At 38.2% G+C, this 17,359-nt stretch overlaps 1 protein-coding gene across 1 annotated transcript in view; it reads left to right on the forward strand.

Annotated features, from left to right (window-relative positions):
• Positions 1-14,364: 14,364 nt before the first annotated feature.
• The window catches only part of PDE7B (phosphodiesterase 7B), a 315,252-nt gene continuing 312,257 nt past the window's right edge, over positions 14,365-17,359 (forward strand). Inside the window, exon 1 of the mRNA XM_029944589.1 lies at positions 14,365-14,474. Within this exon, the coding sequence (XP_029800449.1) occupies positions 14,454-14,474 (21 nt within the window). The 5' untranslated portion in view covers positions 14,365-14,453. The remainder of the gene's footprint in view (positions 14,475-17,359) is intronic.

The raw sequence follows: 17,359 nt of genomic DNA on the forward strand, positions 1-17,359 counted from the left end.
TGAATGCTGTTCCCTTCCTTTCACCTTTATGTGGTCCAATTGATCTGTCCTCTCCAGGTGTTAACATAAGAATTATAACAAGTATTAAAGCAATATGTTCTTTCTCTTAAGTTAACAGTTCCTCAGTTCATCCATTCAGCCTTTTAGCAAACACTCTCTGAGGACATAAATCTGCCAAGCATGGTATGAAACAATGGGGTTTACAGAGAAATATAATACATGACCCCTCCTTCCATGAACTCATCAGTTGTCCTCACCGAAGTCCATCTGCTTTCCAGGTGTGGAGTGAAAGGAGAAGTCTATCAAAGAACTGGGGGGGGGGGGGGAGGAAAGAGAAAATTTTTTCCTGTTACATTCTTAAAAACAAATTGGTATAATAATGAAGACTTTGCAAGTGATGGTAATAATGATAACAGAACAAATTATGTTATATATAGTGCACCAGAGAAAATTGTGCCATTACTTTCTAAGAGTCAATGCAAAGTTAAGTTAACCTTTGGTTTGTGGAATGGACTCTGATAAGTTTTCATGGAAGTTAATAATATTTTGCTGTTTGCCTCACCTTACTTTACTGACTGTTTCTTTGACTTGTTCTTTTCTGAGTTCATGTATAATTTCCAAGGTGTCATCTAATTCATAAACTCTTCCTTTTCAAGAAATGGTCCCATCACTTTAGTGAGTAGCATTATGTTCTCTTTTGCTTACTGGTTGTGTTACTCCTGAAGCCAGGATGTGCCCAGAGTGATGGCTTCTGTAGTTCACTTTACGCATTTTTGCTATCTTTTGAGAATATCTCTTTCCCTAGCTTTAAATTTCAGATCCAGAACAGAGCCTGTGTCTTTCTCAGGCATCACTGGTGATGATGTACTTTTGAATAAGAGATATTTGGACTTCTGTGTTTGCCTGACTTGGAAGAAGGGGGAAGAGGTACTCATTAGAGTGGCTTCAGAGTGTGGAGGAGGACAGCACAAGTAAGAAGGCTTCCCAGGACTCCTTTCTCCTCTCTACCATCACTAAAATGTGGGAGGGGGCTTGATTCTGACAGCTGTCTGCAGGGGAGGAATTTTTAGCCATTCTTACTTGTAGTTGTCTATCACTATTGGTAGCATGATTTTTTAATATGGAGAAAGGTTCTTTTTAATGGGGAAATTTCTTATATCTCAAACTTAGCTATACATTTTTGTTAAAGAAAAGAAGAAAGTCTGATAATTAAGGCTTTTGTTAGTGTTGGACCCTGTTCGTGACCATAGCACAATCCACATTCATCTCTGAAGAATGATTGCCCTTCCTTCCTGGAAAACCATTGAAGTCCCACTGGAAAGTCCCAACTGGCCACACTTTAAGAGCATGGAGCTGAGAAATAGCCTTTGCACCAGGCTCAAGGTTATGACTGCCAGCAGCTCCGATGGCCTCTTAGAGCTCTCATCTTCTTCATCTCCAGCTTCCATTTTTGGGTACTAGGCCCAACACCCCTCCATAGTTACTGTTCTTACTGAACCCCAGGTTTCGGAGCTCCTCAAGTTGTGGATCCCTGGTTAGAGTTTGTCAAAAATAGACAGGCTTTGTCCTCCCATTTCTTGTGGTTAGCTTCAGTTTCTGTGGGTTGATGCTCATGGGACAGTCAAAAAATACAAATATGATGTCCTGTCCTCCTTAAAAGGGTTTCTTTTCTTTTTTTAAATGTTCGTTTATTTATTTTGATTGGGGGAGAGGGAAAGACAGAGAGAGAGAGAATCCCAGGCAAGCTCTGTGCTGTATGCATTGAGCCTGACAAGTGGCTCAGTCCCGTGAATCGTGAAATCATGACCTGAGCCAAAATCAAGAGTCAGATGCTCAACCGACTGAGCCACCCAGGTGCCCCAGAAGGATTTTCTGTTGCATGAAGTGTGCTGGGATTCCTACCATGAATAGCCTAGGATGGAAATGTAAGAGGAAAAAGGGTTGGGAAGAGAAGGAACCACGCTCAAAGAATGAGCAAAATCCAGTTCTCCCTGTAGATTTTTTCACTCAGAGTGCCATTCACAGAAATTTGGTATCCATGGAGACGAATGCAGTACATGCTAGGTTACGTATTCTCTGCAGATACAAAAGGCTAGCTATCCAGTCTGATGCTACGTTTAGGAATAGCACAGGGAAAGCATTTGAGTAAAGTGTTGAATACTTAAATGAGCACCTATCGTGTGCAGGGAACATGATTTCCACAATGAAGATACAAAATACACAACAAATGATGATAAATATGGGATCAATTATTTCTATGTAGGTATTACCTATGAAAATATGAGAGAATATTTCTGTCACATATTTACATTTTATCTGCTGCCTTGGGAGAAAGCAAAATATTATGAAATATGAGCAGAAGTATCTCTGAAACTTATCTTATAATTGAACAATAAACAAGAAAGCAAGAATTCCCAGAAATTGAATAAGAAGATCATAACAGCCTTGCATTGCAGGCTGGTGACCAGAAAAGAGGCAAAGCTGGGGAGAAAGGGAAATAACTGAGAGAAGCCAGTGTTTGACAGCATGACGTTTTAATCAAGGGTGAGAGCTGTCACCACAAGAAGAGTGTCCAGAGGAAGAGAGAATGAGGAACAGTTCAGAAACATGAGCCCATTTAAGGAAGTTGATCCAGGTTATGACCAGGAATGGGAAGTTTGTGGAGATTTTTGTGAGAGTTGGGGGAGAAGCACCCCTTGTGATGATAGGAATTCACTAGGCTACAACTCTGCCTGAACTCAAGGGTAAATCATAGAGAAGCCCGCTAGAAAGAACTCTGCTTCTTAACTAGCAGTGGAATTGGGCAAGCGAGTTCCAGCATTGCCGTGGGGAATAAGCCTGGGTGTCTGGAGAATGAGGAAAATGAAAGAATTAAAAGCTTAACAGTGTTTGTATTTCACTCAGGGAATGATATATTTGTATCAATTTTATAGCCTGGTAAGGAACTAGAAAGTTATGGGCCCCTGCTGCTTATTTATTGGTAAGTTCATATGTGTGATACAGGTGTTCCTTTAATCTGGAGGAGGTGGCAAAGTCAGTATTGATTTGAGATCATGAAGCATATAAAGTGTGGGGTTGTCCTGTGCCATGGCAACAAGCAGGAAAGGGAGATAATAGGGAGAAAAAATTGACCACTCTAGAGAAAAATGCATCCATGTTTTCAATCTCTTGCTGAAATATGTCCCTAGCTATTTTTTTAAATATGAGAACCAAGAATATTTTCCTGTTGACAGGAAAATAAATAAACGAGAGTGCCCTGCTAAGCATTTAAAATGCTGTATGCATATATCTCCATGTTCACAGAATAGTTTTCATGTTACAAAAACATTTTTTTCTTAAATTTTATGTGAATACATAAGTTATAATCAACATGGCAGATTCATACTGTAACAGGCATCCCCACGTGCCCCTCTCCTGAAATAAATGTCCAAAGTTGTCACACTGTGATTGTATATCTAGAGAGGAAAGTCATCACATACCTCCGGGTCTTTTACAGAGGGATTCTGTAGCACATGTGGTTAAGACTTAGCCATATCTACATGGACCCAATAATGGTGTGTCAGTCATCTCTCCAGCCATGAAGCTGCCAGATACATGTGCTTGTTCAACTTCTTGTTTCTTAAGACTGGTTAAAGCCATTTAATGACATTGGGATAAGAGACCCGACATGAATAAATTGGCCCCTTCTTTAATATAAGGATCTGTTTCTCAGGGAATTTCTGGTTTGCTATTAAGAAGCATCTCCTTCTCATTTCACTGATTATATCCACAATATACCAGTTCCACATTGTTTTTGTTATTCTTCTGTGGTCCCCCAACTAAATGCACAGGTGGTGTTTCCTGCTGCTTGCAACCCTTCCTGAGATGTAATTTCTTATAACTGTTTTCTAATGCTAGGTGGAATATCTGCTCTGCTCTGAGCACCAAAATCTTTTTCCTCCTGCAAAATATGAGCCTCATGCCTTGATTACTCAACAAAACATCCAACTCCTTTCCCTTAGGTTCACATAATCCAGACTCCCAGCATAGTTCACTGCTTCTAACTCCCAGCAGAGTTCTGACTGTTGTTGTAAGGACCTCCTTTCTGTCTTTTTGAATTACTTTATTTGAGTCACACATAGCTCCTCCATTCACTCTCATATGTTGGTCAATTCAGTCACTAAACAGCTATGAATTGATGACCTACTAAGTGTCAGATAGTGTGTGAGGTGCTGGGAACACATTACACAGCCAGTTAGACCTAGTCCGGTGACCTCATACATCTTACTACCTACTGGGGGTATATGACTGAGTTCTTAAGAAAGGCATGTGTGTCCATTTCTAAATATAGGTAAAATGTTTTCCTACTCACTACTAGATTCCTAAAAAAAAGTGTGAGTTGAACCTTTCTTTGTTAAATGGAGTCCAGGTTTTAAATGTCCTCATACATTTAGATCTTATAAAGTTTATTAAGGAATCCTGTAAAGTTAATTTCATAATAACTCAAAAAATTAAAGCATTCTTAAAATGCAAAAAATCTTTAGAGACAAAATCTCTATTTCAAATAAACTAAGGGTAATTGCTACTAAAGGAATCATGATATAACATTGCAAAGAAAGTAATTAACCATCACATTTTTAATAAATTAGGACTTTTAAATTATGATATCTTTAAAAAATTTTAATCTGAGAGAGAGTAGAGAGAATCTCAAGCAGGCTCCATGCTCAGTGCAGAGCTTAATGCAGGGCTCAGAATCATAGCCCTGGGACCAAAACTTGAGCTGAAACCAAGAACCGGATGCTAAGACAACTGAGACACCCAGGCACCCCAAATTATAATATCTGTTTTGCAGACAGCAAGACCTTTGGTAATGTAAAAAATTTTAATTGGTAAGAAAAACAAAATATAAATTATGGGAAAAATCTAAATTGGTATAACAAAAAGAAACATACAGGCAGTCCAACACACAAAATCCTTTCCCTTTTATGTTCTGAAGAAGGAAAATTCCCCGAAGTCTTTTCCTTAGGACCTATTTCTAGGGCTGCCATTAACAAAATGCTACAGACTGGGTGACTTAACCATCAGAAATGTATTTCCTCATAGTTCTGGAGGCTGAAAGTCCAAAATTGAGATGTCATAGGATTTGTTTAATTCTGTGGCCTCTCTCCTTGGCTTGTAGATGGATGTTTTCTCCCCTTGTCTTCACATGGTCTTCCCTCTGTACCTAATCTCTTCTTTAAAGACCATATCCCCAAATAAGGTCAGATCCAAGGCACCGGGAGGTTAGTGCTTCAGTATATGAACTTTGGAGTGACACAGTTCAGCGAATAACCTGGCATGTCTCTAGACTAGAAAACTCCAGCGTGAAAGTAAATTGCCACAGGTGTCATGACACTACCTTTCTTCCCCTTTCTATAAAAACTTCCATGTAGATTAGGTTATCCGATGTTCAGAATAGGAGCTTTCTAAAGATTGTTACTGACATGATAGCAGTTCCACCTTGGACAGCAGAGAGTAGAGGAATGGAAAATGGATCCACAAAATGGGTGGGAAATGAGTGGAAGAATGAGGCCAGAAAATGCTGTGGAAGGAGGTGCCTTCTAGAAGTTGTACTCACAAGTAGCTAGAGGAGGGTGGGAGCTGCAGAACAAAAGGCTCCTGGTGCTTGCAGACTGAGGGAGAGTCTAGTCACAAATTAAAAAAATCGTGATTTGCAAATTTGCTCTGATGGAGAATGGTCGATGATAAGCATTAAGTGGTAGAGTGTAGAGGGTTGTGGTTTTGTTTTTGAGGTTTTTTTTTTTGATTCTTGATTTCCAATTGTGTTTTCTGTTTGATATTTTTGCTGTGATTCTGAGCTAAATTAGCATTTGCAAAACATGGTCTCCAAAGATAGTCTCGATTTGGGAAATAGTTTTGGTGAAAGAACACCAGTGGTAGAAGCAAAAGAGAAAATAATTTGAAATACAAGTTATTTTAAATGCGTAGCAAGAAAATCCAGTAGTAGAGCAAATATTTCTCTCTCATCATATTTTAAGTAATTCATCATAATGAATTTTGTTACTGATGATGTAAGTTTCTAGCTCATAGCAGGTACTCAAAAATATTTGTAAATGTTATTTCCGTTATGCTTTACAAAAACTTCCCTGTGAAAAAGCAAAAATTTGATTTTCAAAAGCATTAAGAAGTGCTCTCACTGCACTGCTATTTTGTCACCGACACGGAGGAGGACTCAGATTGACAGGCAAGGTTATAGTGAAACAGAAAGGAGAAGGTGGTATAAAATATAGATAAATTGACAGAAATGTTGAGTTGATAAATGAGAAAGAATGGTGTGCATCAGAAGGTCAATGCAGGACTCTGGTGAGGAGATCACTAAGCTTGAGCGTTTTGTAGCAGTCGAGACGGGCTGAGAGAAAAGGTAATGACCTGCCCCAGACTCCTAAGAGGTTGTTACACCCATCTTAACGACTGAAAAAAATTTTCTGAATTTTAAAACTCTTTCTATTTTACCTTTCTTTAAACAAAATTTTCTTTGGATTCTGTGACACCACATTCTTTTTTTTCCCCTCTTACATTGCCACTTTTGTCCATATTTTTAAAGCCTTCTTTTCATTTGCCTGGCCTGTGAACATTGGTGTTACTTTTGTGTTTTTTTTTCCAGATCTTTTTCTCTGTTTTATAATTCTGATAGAAATTTACTAATGTGTAATAATGTATTTTTCTTATGATTTGTATCAGTTGGAAATATCTTTATAATGTCTTTGGTCATACAGACGTCTCCAACTTTGGTATAAGATACTTTGTCAATGTTCTTTGTTGTAGCCTTTGCTTTTCTACCTTTTTAAAGGTCTTCTCTACTTTGAAATCACATATTTCCAATAATGTTTTCTGACAGTTTTATAGAAAACTTTGACTTTCCATGTTTTAGTCTTTTATCTAACTACAGTTTATATTTTTAGGTGGATTTGGGAATGAATCTAAGTTTAACTTACTTAAACCTGTTGCCTTTTCCAAATGACCAGCCTTGTCCTGACATAGTTTATGAAGTAGTCTGTTTCTTCTTGACTCATTCAAAACACCACCCTTATCATATAATAATTCACACTTAGACTTTGTTCTGTTTTATTGATTTATTTTTTTATTTATTTGTACCTACATCAATACCTTGATGTTTCAGTTTTCTAGTGGTTTAGTAGCTGTAAAAGACGTTGTTCTGGTTTCCTGTCAGCAGATTTAACATTATTAGCTATATTTTACACCTTGAAACACAGTTTTCCTTAGATTCTATGACACCACACCCTCCTTTTCTCTTTTTATGTTGCCACTCCTTGTCCATATTTTTATATGTTTCCTTCTTTTGCCTAGCCCTTAAATGTTGTGTTCCTTTTGGTTTCTCTTCAGATCCTTTTTTATTCTCATGCTAGACACTTTCTGAGTGATTCCATCAGTGCATATGGTTTACTTCAACAATATGGTGGTGCTCCACACTGTTCTCCTAACCTACGTCTTTTCTGCTGCGTTTTAGAACAACATATCCATCTTCACTTTGATGTTAAGTTCCAAACTGAACTTATCATCTTCCCTGCCAAACCTAACTCAATAAATGACACCCATTTGCTATGGCTGAAACTTCCGTGTCATCCTTGATTGTCTTGTTCCTTATTGTCATCCCACAGTAAGCCTTTCAACTTTTACCTTCAATCCGTCACCAAATTGTATTGATGACATTTCCCAAACAATGAGAAATCACCTCATATGTCTGTTTCTACATACTACCATCCTCATCCAAACTTCTGTACTTTCCCCCCTGGTCTTCCTGTCTCCAGCCTTCCCTCTTCTGCTGTCCATGCAACTGCCAACATCATGTTTCAAAATATGAATTTAATCATGTCCTTTATTGTTTAAAAGTTTTCAATATATCTCATTTCTTTTGGAACAAAGTCCCAATTTCTTAATATGACTAAAAACCCCCATACTGTCTTTACTTCTTATCACTCCAGTCAAATTGAACTTGCTTTGGTTCCTGCAATAAACCAGGCTTATCTTCACCTGTCCATGTTTGTGTTACCTTTTCAGCATGTAATACTTTTGCATCCTCTGTACTCTCTCTTTTTATCGGAGCAGCTCCTAACCATTTATCTTTTACCAGAGTACCTCTTATTTCTCCATTATAACTCATCTCAGATGTCACTGTTTTCAGGGAGAAGCCTTTATTGAGTTAAAAATCTTATGTTGATTTCTCTCCTATATACTCCCAAATCATCCTGAACTTCCTCTACCACATTATTCACTCTGCTATATTGTAAATCACATGTTTAATACGTCTATACTCAGTACTGAACCATTCTGCTAATAGGAATACACTACTGCTATTTTAATTTCCTACTTGCAAACCTTTAATAATCCTTTATTCCCCAATGAGTAAAATTCAAATTTTAGATTTAACTTTCTATAATTTCTCACTGATCAACAGTATTTGCTTCACAATATATCATTCTTTACTCAAGTCATATACTCCCATTATACTTAACCTACAGGTCAGTCTCTCAATATAACATGTCTCCCTGGCACAAGACAAATGCAATCTCTGACATTATGCAAAGTCTTCCTTTTGTGGGAAATAATCTCCCCTTTCTTTGATTTGCCATTGTTATCATTTCTATCTTTAGAGCCCTTGTTGTATCTTTCCTCTTATTAATATTATAACAACTTGTATCTTACACGTATATGCCTTGTAAAGTATATGACTTTTAGAAGTGAGATTACATCCTGTTGACCTCTGTCAACTCCAGTAATATGTTGAACATATACCACTGGGTTCTTCCAATAATTTATCCCCAATAAGTATTCCTTGAACAAAGTTAATATCTTTAAGTCATTGAGAAATTTATCTTTCTAGAGATGCAGCACAAAAAGAATCATATTTTCTATTCAGTTAATAGAGAAAATAGAGAGTTAAACTGTAAAGGAAAGAAAATGACTAAGAGTGGTCATTTCTATGAGTCATAAGCTATTTAAAAAGGGAATTTGGGAAGAAAATGAAGAAGCTGAAATAAGGTGGCTCCTTCTAGATTATTTTTATAACTAATAAATTGCAGAAAATGTGGTCACTTCAAATGTCATGTTTCAAAGAATACTCCAAAATATATGTTAAATAATGTGCCTGAGAAAACCGGCTAGTATTTTAAACACAGTAGTCTTAGATGTTTCGTGCATGGTGGAAATGACTAGGTAGGTATAGACATAGATATATCCTTAAAGTTTCTCAAGCTGCAAGTAGTGAAGTAATTATATCAGGGAGAGGAGAGTTGACAGTCACTTCTAGGAAACATTGACACTGTATATTGAATTTGTTAGGACTCTTCCTGTTCAGTAACAGAAAGCCAACTACAAGGGCTGCAAGCAAAAAAGAGAATTCATGACTCACATAACTGTATTAGTCCACTTGGGTTACATAACAAAATAACCTAGTCTGGGTACTTAAACAATAGACATTTATTTTGTCAAAGTTCTGGAGACTGGAAGACCAATATCAAAATGCTAGCAGAGTTAGTGTCTGGGGAGAGCTCTCTTCCTGGCTTGCAGAGAGCTGCCTTATGGCTCCATTCTCTCATGGCGGAGACAGAGAGATTTGGTGTCTCATCCTTTTGTATAAGGGCACCAGACCTATTGGATTCGGGTCCTACCTTTATCACATCATTTATCACTAATTACCTCCCTATCTCCAATTACAGTCATATTGGGGGTTAGGGCTTCAACATATAAATTGGTGTGGGGATGGAGGTGGAGGGATTGGGTAGGAACAATTCAGTCCACACACTGACTATTGGACATTCACTTCTAAGAGACCACTATCTTGGTTGTGTGTATACCTCCATGGCCACTTCTTTTTGGTCTCCTTCAGTGGATCACTGGCAACTTCCCAATATCTAAACATTGGATGATCCCAGAGTTTAGACCTCAAATCTATTCCCATTCATTAAGTGATTCCATACCTTCCCATGACTTTCAGTAACATTTCATTTGCCCTTAGCTCCCCAAAATTATATCCAGACTGCCTATATGACATTTCTATTTGGATGTCTCATGCTTATTGCAAAGATAACATGCTGTCTGCTATCACTTTAATTCATGACAACTAAACTCACATCAACCTTTAGTGCTTTTGGTCATCATATTCTACTTCTATGAGAACTCCTGCTTTTTATTAGTCTGGATGACTATTTCACACCTTCTCTCCACAAACCTTCACCACTTCTTCTATCCTCTCTCTTAGCCCTCTCTCTAATTCCCATTTTACTGAAAAATTTGAAATCACAAATTTCACCACCATTACAACCCATTAAGAATATACCTCTACCATTTGCTCTGCCTTCTCTTCTGTTTCTATAGATGAATCGTCCATGCTGCTTTCAAAAGCCAATCACTTTATACTAGTGTTCCATCACTGCTGTGACAGATTAACACAAACTTTATTAGTTCATAGATCTGTAGGTGGCTTGATTAGGTACTCATCTGAGAGTCTCGAAAGGCTGATCACAGAGTGTCAGCAGGACTAGGTTTCTTCCTTGGGGTTCTAGGGAAGAATCCATTTCAGGTTGTTCATTAAGGTTGTTGGCAGAATCCAATACCTCATAACTGGGGAACTGAGGTAACTGTTTTCTTGGTGCTGTCAGCTGGGGACAGCCCTTAGCAATGAGAGACCTCTCTCTGGTCCTTGCACATGGGTCCTACCTCTGAGACCCAGTAGTAGTGTGTTGAATACTTCGCTACTTAGAACTTCTCTAACTTCTGCTGCATCTCTCTTCTTCTAGCCAGAGAAAGTTCTCTGCTTTTAAGGGCTCATGTGATTAGATTGAGCACATCAGATAATTCAAGTTAATATCCTTCCATTAGGATCCATCACCTTAATATCTGCAGAGTCCCTTTTGTCATGTAATATAAAATATTCACAGATTCCAGGGATTGGTCATCTTTGGAAGGCCATTTTGCCTGTCACACATCATGTCTCCAACTATATTCCCTTCTCTCTTCTGCATCACTAATTACTCTTCTAAATTGGATCTTTCCTACCTGCACACAAAAATGCCAGTATTTCTCCCATGTTAAAAATATCTCCTTGACTCCACTCATATTTCCAATTATTGCCCCATTTCTCTTCTCTTCTTGGAGAAAAACACCTTGGAATCATTTCCTATGGGTTTGTCCCCACTTTTTGTTTTTACATTTTTTTCCTGAGCTTTCATCCTTTCTAATGTACAGAGCTTGATCTTTTCAGAGGCACAAATTATTACACATTCTAAATTCAAGTGTCAATTTTCAGTCTTCATTTTACTTTCACTTTACAAAGCCAATTATTGAAAATTTCATTTTTCTTCTAAGATCTCACCCTCTTCGTTTTTTTTTTTTTCTTATCTCTTGGAGGCTCTTTCTCAATCTCCTCCACTGTTTTTCTCTCATATTCCTGACTACCTAATGTTGGATTGCCTGGAGCTTTTCCATTTGTACTTCTTTTGGTAATTTCATCCAACCTCATGGTTTTAGATACCTGGAATATACAAATTCCAAATTTATAACTGTAGCCCAAATTTATATTTATAATCTATGAACTCCAGCTTGTATATTTAATCATCTACTCCACATCTACTGCTCAATGTATCCTATATAAACTTTTACTTTGTTATGATCTCTCTTCTCTCAGAAAAATCAGAGTTTCAAGAGGGCAAGGGCCTTTGTGTTTATTTGTCGTTTGTTTTCATTGCTTCGTCTCCAGCACTTAAAACAGTGCCTGCACAGAGTACCTAATCAATAAATATCTGTTGCTGTTGAATGAAGGCTCAGAACCACTTATTATTTCAACTCAAAACCGGATTGTTCTTTTGGTTATCCCCATATCAGTAAATGGATACTCTATTCTAGTTTGCTCAAGCCAAGATCCTGGGAATTATTCTTGATTCCTCTCTTTCTCTCACACCCTACATGCTGTACCCTTGCTAATTCTGTAAGCATACACACACACACACACACACACACACACACACACACACACTTCTAGAACTCACTGTCTCACTTTCTCAAACTTTGCCCACATTCAAACCATTATTGCAATGGCCTCATTATTGGTTTCCCTACTACTTTCTTTCCTTCTCTAGAGTCTATTTTCCATTCCGAAGAGAGGAAATCTCTTTAGAATTTATGTTAATCATAGGCATTCCTTTGTTCAAAGTACTCTGATATGTTTTCCATCTTGGAATAAAGTCTAAATACTTTAAACAGCCTTTAAGATACTTCTTGGTCTTGACCCACACATATCTTTCTAAAACCACTTATTTTTGCTCATTCTCTTCCAGCCACTCTATTTCCCTTGAATATGCTAAGCATTCATCTATCTGAAGACTTTGCATAGATTCCTTTGCCTGGAACTCAGAGACAGAGATGACCTGCTTCTTCATTTCATTCAGACCTCTGCTCAAAGTTGCTTTATCATAGTGCTTCTGTGATCATTATACCTAAAATAGCAAATGTGTACACACATATTTTTGCCCTTATTTCCCTTTATTTTAAAGCCTTGTTGGGGCACCTGGGTGGCTCAGTCAGTTGAGCATCCGGCTTCAGCTTAGGTCATGATCTCACAGATCATGGGTTCGAGCACCGCATTGGGCTCTGTGCTGACAGCTCAGAGCCTGGAGCCTGTCTTCAGATTCTGTGTCTCCCTCTCTCTCTGACCCTCCCTGCTCATGCTGTCTCTCTCTCTCTCTCTCTCAAAAATAAATAAAACGCTAAAAAAAATTTTAAAAAGCCTTGTTGCTGATGGATATTATATATTTACTTTTTCTTTATTGCTTGTCTTCCCCTTTCCCCCAAATGTAAACTGCATGAAGGCAGATACTATCTGTTTTGTTCACTGCTATATCTTCAACATCAAATATGAACCCTAACAACTACAGGCTTGTTTAACCCTACCACATAGACTCTTAGAGAGCTATAAATACCTCCGTTCTCAAAGAATCAGTATTAATATTTGAAAAAGAATTCTAGCCCTTCTTGAGTGATGTGCCTACCCCTAAGACCTTTTTTGTATTTAGAGCAATGGAGAAATCTCGTCGGCCAGTCTGGGTCACATGCCCTCATAGTTCTGTAATGGGATGGGAGGTGAGGGGTGGGGGGTTGAGGAAGGCCATGCAATTCATAGATGGAGACAGGAAAGTTTCCAAAAGAAAAAAAAAGAAAAAGAAAAAGAGGTTCTGTTAGCAGAATGGGGCAGGAAGAGAAGGGAGAGAATATGGGGGAGGCAGAAACAACACATGGCTGCCACTGAGATTTTCCAGAGTAGGAAGACAAAAGCAGGGATGAAGTGGGGCCCTCGGTAGAAGTATCCTTAAATACTGTTCCTTCACACACTTTGGGAGAGGACACGCTGAAACCCCAGGCATGCCTGTATGGCATCAGCGTGCCCAGCTTCTTGAATGACTCCCTGTGGGGAGTTGCAGGAAGGATCTCCCTGCCATGACCAATCCTGACGCTTTACCACACAAGCTGGAGGAAAGATAGAAAATCAGAGATCAGCAGCATAAACATGATTTCTATTATTCACTGCACATAACATCGCTCACCAGTTCATTTGCAGAAGTCTGCATCCATGGCTGTAAAGATTAACTAACAACTCAATTTTAGGTGAGTTCGAAAATGAATTAGTTTGAAAATAAGCAGCAGCTGTGAAGTGGGCATATTTACATACACTTACATTTGGAGGGGAAAAAACCCTGCATAAATCTTGCTGCTATTATTTAGCCCAAGGCTTTTGGTTTATTTTTTGGTTTTGTTTTTGTTTTTTGATACACTCAACCACAGGGCATTTTAAATTTTAAAAATTTATTCCTGAATGTAGAAAATGTTTCTTGGGTCCTCCTGAGAGTGGGGTGCCCAGGCTAACCGCAGGCACACATGCATTCCTCCCATAGTACCGTACGTTAAAATTAATAGCACATGCAGGGGAAAAACTAAACCCTTTGACGTCACTTTCAAAATGAGGAAACATAAACAGAAAAGGCTCCACTCCAGTAAGCTGCCAGAGTTGAAGCCGATTGGTCTCTGCTTTTCCTTGCCTGTGGCAACTGACGGCACCTCCCCGCCTAGCCGGCCGGCTGCTTGCCCGCTCCCCCAGCCAGTCGGTGGGTCTGGGCACTGCAGCAGGCTCGGCTCTGTCCCAGCGCTCGCCTGGGAGAAAAGTGGTGTGCTCACCCAGAGTGGATCTCTCTTGCTACCTTCTTTCTCTCTCGATCTCTCTGTGTGCTTTTGTGTTTCTTTCTTTCCTTTCCTTTTTTATTTTATTTTATTTTATTTTTTTACTTAATTATATTCCTCATCCTGGATGAAGTTGCTGGACTCTGCAGCACAAGTCTTCATGAACAAGCAGCACCGCTCAGGGATTTCACGGCATTCAAAGGTCACAGAACTGCCACTATGGTTAAATGTCTTGTTTAATGGTTGAGGTAGGTACGACAAATTTGAGCGGCAAGCTCGTTTTTCTGGGGAGAAGAGAATCACAGTGAGATGGCAGGAGTTTTATTTAAAATGAACCTGTACATATATATATATATATATATATATATATATATATTTTTTTTTTTGGTCTGTAATTGTTACTACAGCAACCAGCTTTTGAATTTCCTTCCTTTTTCTAGGCGAACTGACTGAACATTATCACTTTTCCTGAATTAACTGTTTCATTCCAACCAGCCCTAATGTGGGATTTTTGCTGCTCTTGGAGCCCCCACTGAGGAGGGCTTCTCTCTCTCTTTTTTTTTCTTTTTCTTTTTAAATGAATGCAATATTTCCTTCTCAATGTAAGTCTTGGAGTTGGGTCATTTTTCTTTTTGGTGAAGACAGTATAGGAAATTATTGATACAGAGCTTGGTGAGGGTTGCAGGACAGGGGGAAAATATCAGGGTTTTTTTTTTTTCCTTGAGTTTGTCATGTTGTTTGGAAGCAGACTTCAAACTGAAAAAAAAATTTAGTAGGAAGAGAGGAATATGTTGATAGTAAAATTGAAAGTAGAAAAACCTGTAGAAAGTATGTCAGAAAGATGAAGTCTTGGGGGAAAATGCACTTTATCACCTTGTTGCATTTTTTTTTTTTAATCTTGACTTGGAAGTCGGCAGGAGAGATGCAGGCACTGAGTTATGTGACCAATGATTTAGATCTTATTATTTATAAAGGAAATGAAAAAGTTCTTTTATTCACACTGCAAATTTGCTAATTATCTTTTCCTACAATAGCTGAAAGAGTGAGATATTTAACTAAGGACATAAGTGATTGAGCCCGGGATCTAATTAATCATCCATAGATCCTGTTTCTCATGTGTTCTAGCCAGAGTGCCTGTTTGAGTAAATCTCTTTGCACCAGAAGACAGGCATATACAGTAAACACACTAAATTCTGCAGGAAGCAGGCAAATAACACAGAGCTAATGTTGTTTTCAATGACACATTATTATGCATTGAGGGGGATCCCTGCTAAAGATCATTTCTGTCCAAAGAGTCAATTTTTGTAAAAACATTTCAAGTAGCATATGGTTAACATGGATTTCCTTATTACCGTTCTCAAAGTTATGCAACAGCAAGTAAGACAGGATTATTTGAAACCATTACCCTGTTTCGAATATTTCTTACTTGACTTTTTTTTAGGTTTCTATTCCCAATCTCGAGAAACAGAAATTTTAAAAACTGGGTCACGTTAGCAGTAATATTAGGCAAGGTATCAAATGCATTGTGCATTTCAAAGGGTTAACAAAATTAACTGCATAAGACTATATTGTACTAAGTTAAGAACTGCAAAAATATTAGCTCCGAAATGCAGAGGATGTGCTGTGAATGGACAATTGCTTTTCTGCAGCGCCTGGTGGGAAAACAAGGACTTTGTGTGTTGCAAATGCCTAACTGCAGCTCCTCCATTTCCTCTGCTTTATCTTGTATTCCTGGCTGGCGAAACAAAGATGGGTGTCAGTAGTTGCGTTTTGATTGACATTTTCTCCAACGGAATGAAGTCACTTCTTGTCTCCAGTAGAAGCCCAAAGTTAACTAGTTGCAGCTCCAAAGACTGTCTCCTCTTTATAGGGATTTTTACCTGACACTGTAAGCTGTCCAATTTAAGACTCTACTCAGCTGAACAATGTGAGAGAAAATCAGTGGTGACTACATGTTAGCAAATTGGCTGGGAGAAACCCATTTTTTGAATCAAGTTACTTAGGGGATTGGTGGAAAAATCCAAGATGTGTCACCAACTTAGGGAAAGTAATTGTACATATTTTAGTGCTTTCCCCAGCGTCCAGCACAGAACTACTTATTGTCGGTTCTCAATAAATACCTTGTTAAAATGTTTGCTGAGCACTTACTACCCTTCATATATTATACATTATTTAAATGATTTTATGATATGGCATTTTCACCTATTTTTGAAAAATTTTTTGGTGTGTCCAGCATAAAATATAATCTAGAAATCAACACATCAATAGTCCAGACAAGGACATTTCAAACATTGACTTGTATTATTTACAGCCTAAGGACGTCCTACTCCAAACAGATGCAAAAGTAAAATGACCACATTTTCTCAAAGTGTGAATGTACCACCTGGAAAATGCTTCTGCCTCATAATTTATCTTCCAAAGTCTAATTTGTTCTTAGCGAGGTTCAAATCACAGGGGAAGCTACTTGTCAAGTCACTAGTCAACATAGTATTAGAAAGAATTTTTTTAAGCAGTAAACCAATCTCAAGCAAGATGAAAAGGGCATCATTATCAAAATTAAGAATTAGGATTGACTTCAGAACTTCTAAAGTTAAAAGCTAACACGTATTCTAAATGGTTCAACTCACACTGACTTTTGGGGAAAGTAGGTTACTTACTGAGAGCCCTTGATGTACAGAATGTCTTATCCCAAAAATCCACCATCCTATGAATTCAGTACATGTATCCCAAAGTAGCCTATAGACAAGTAGGAATATCTCCTCTAGAAGGTACATCTGGCTGAAAAAGAAGGGATTTGGCAATTGGACATGCAATGAAACCCTCTCTATCAGTGCCTCCTCATGGTGGCATCCCCATTTTTCCTAATGATGTGCCTTGGGGAACACTTTCACATTCACACGGGAGCAGTTTTGCGATCAGTACCATTGGCTTCTACAAGCATCCTAAGGTGACCTTGTCAACATGCTAACTTTGATGTTTGAGATGGCGAATATTTGGTATATTAACAATTTTTAAAGTGCTTGATATGGGAATTTCAGAGAGAGAAGAGAAAAAGGGATGTAGAAACCCAAACTGACTGAATATATACTGCATTACTAGAGATTTGAATACAGAGAGTGAAATGTATCAAAGT

The sequence above is a fragment of the Suricata suricatta genome, chromosome 7 (genome assembly GCF_006229205.1).
Source record: "Suricata suricatta isolate VVHF042 chromosome 7, meerkat_22Aug2017_6uvM2_HiC, whole genome shotgun sequence".
NCBI classification, from domain to species: domain Eukaryota; kingdom Metazoa; phylum Chordata; class Mammalia; order Carnivora; family Herpestidae; genus Suricata; species Suricata suricatta.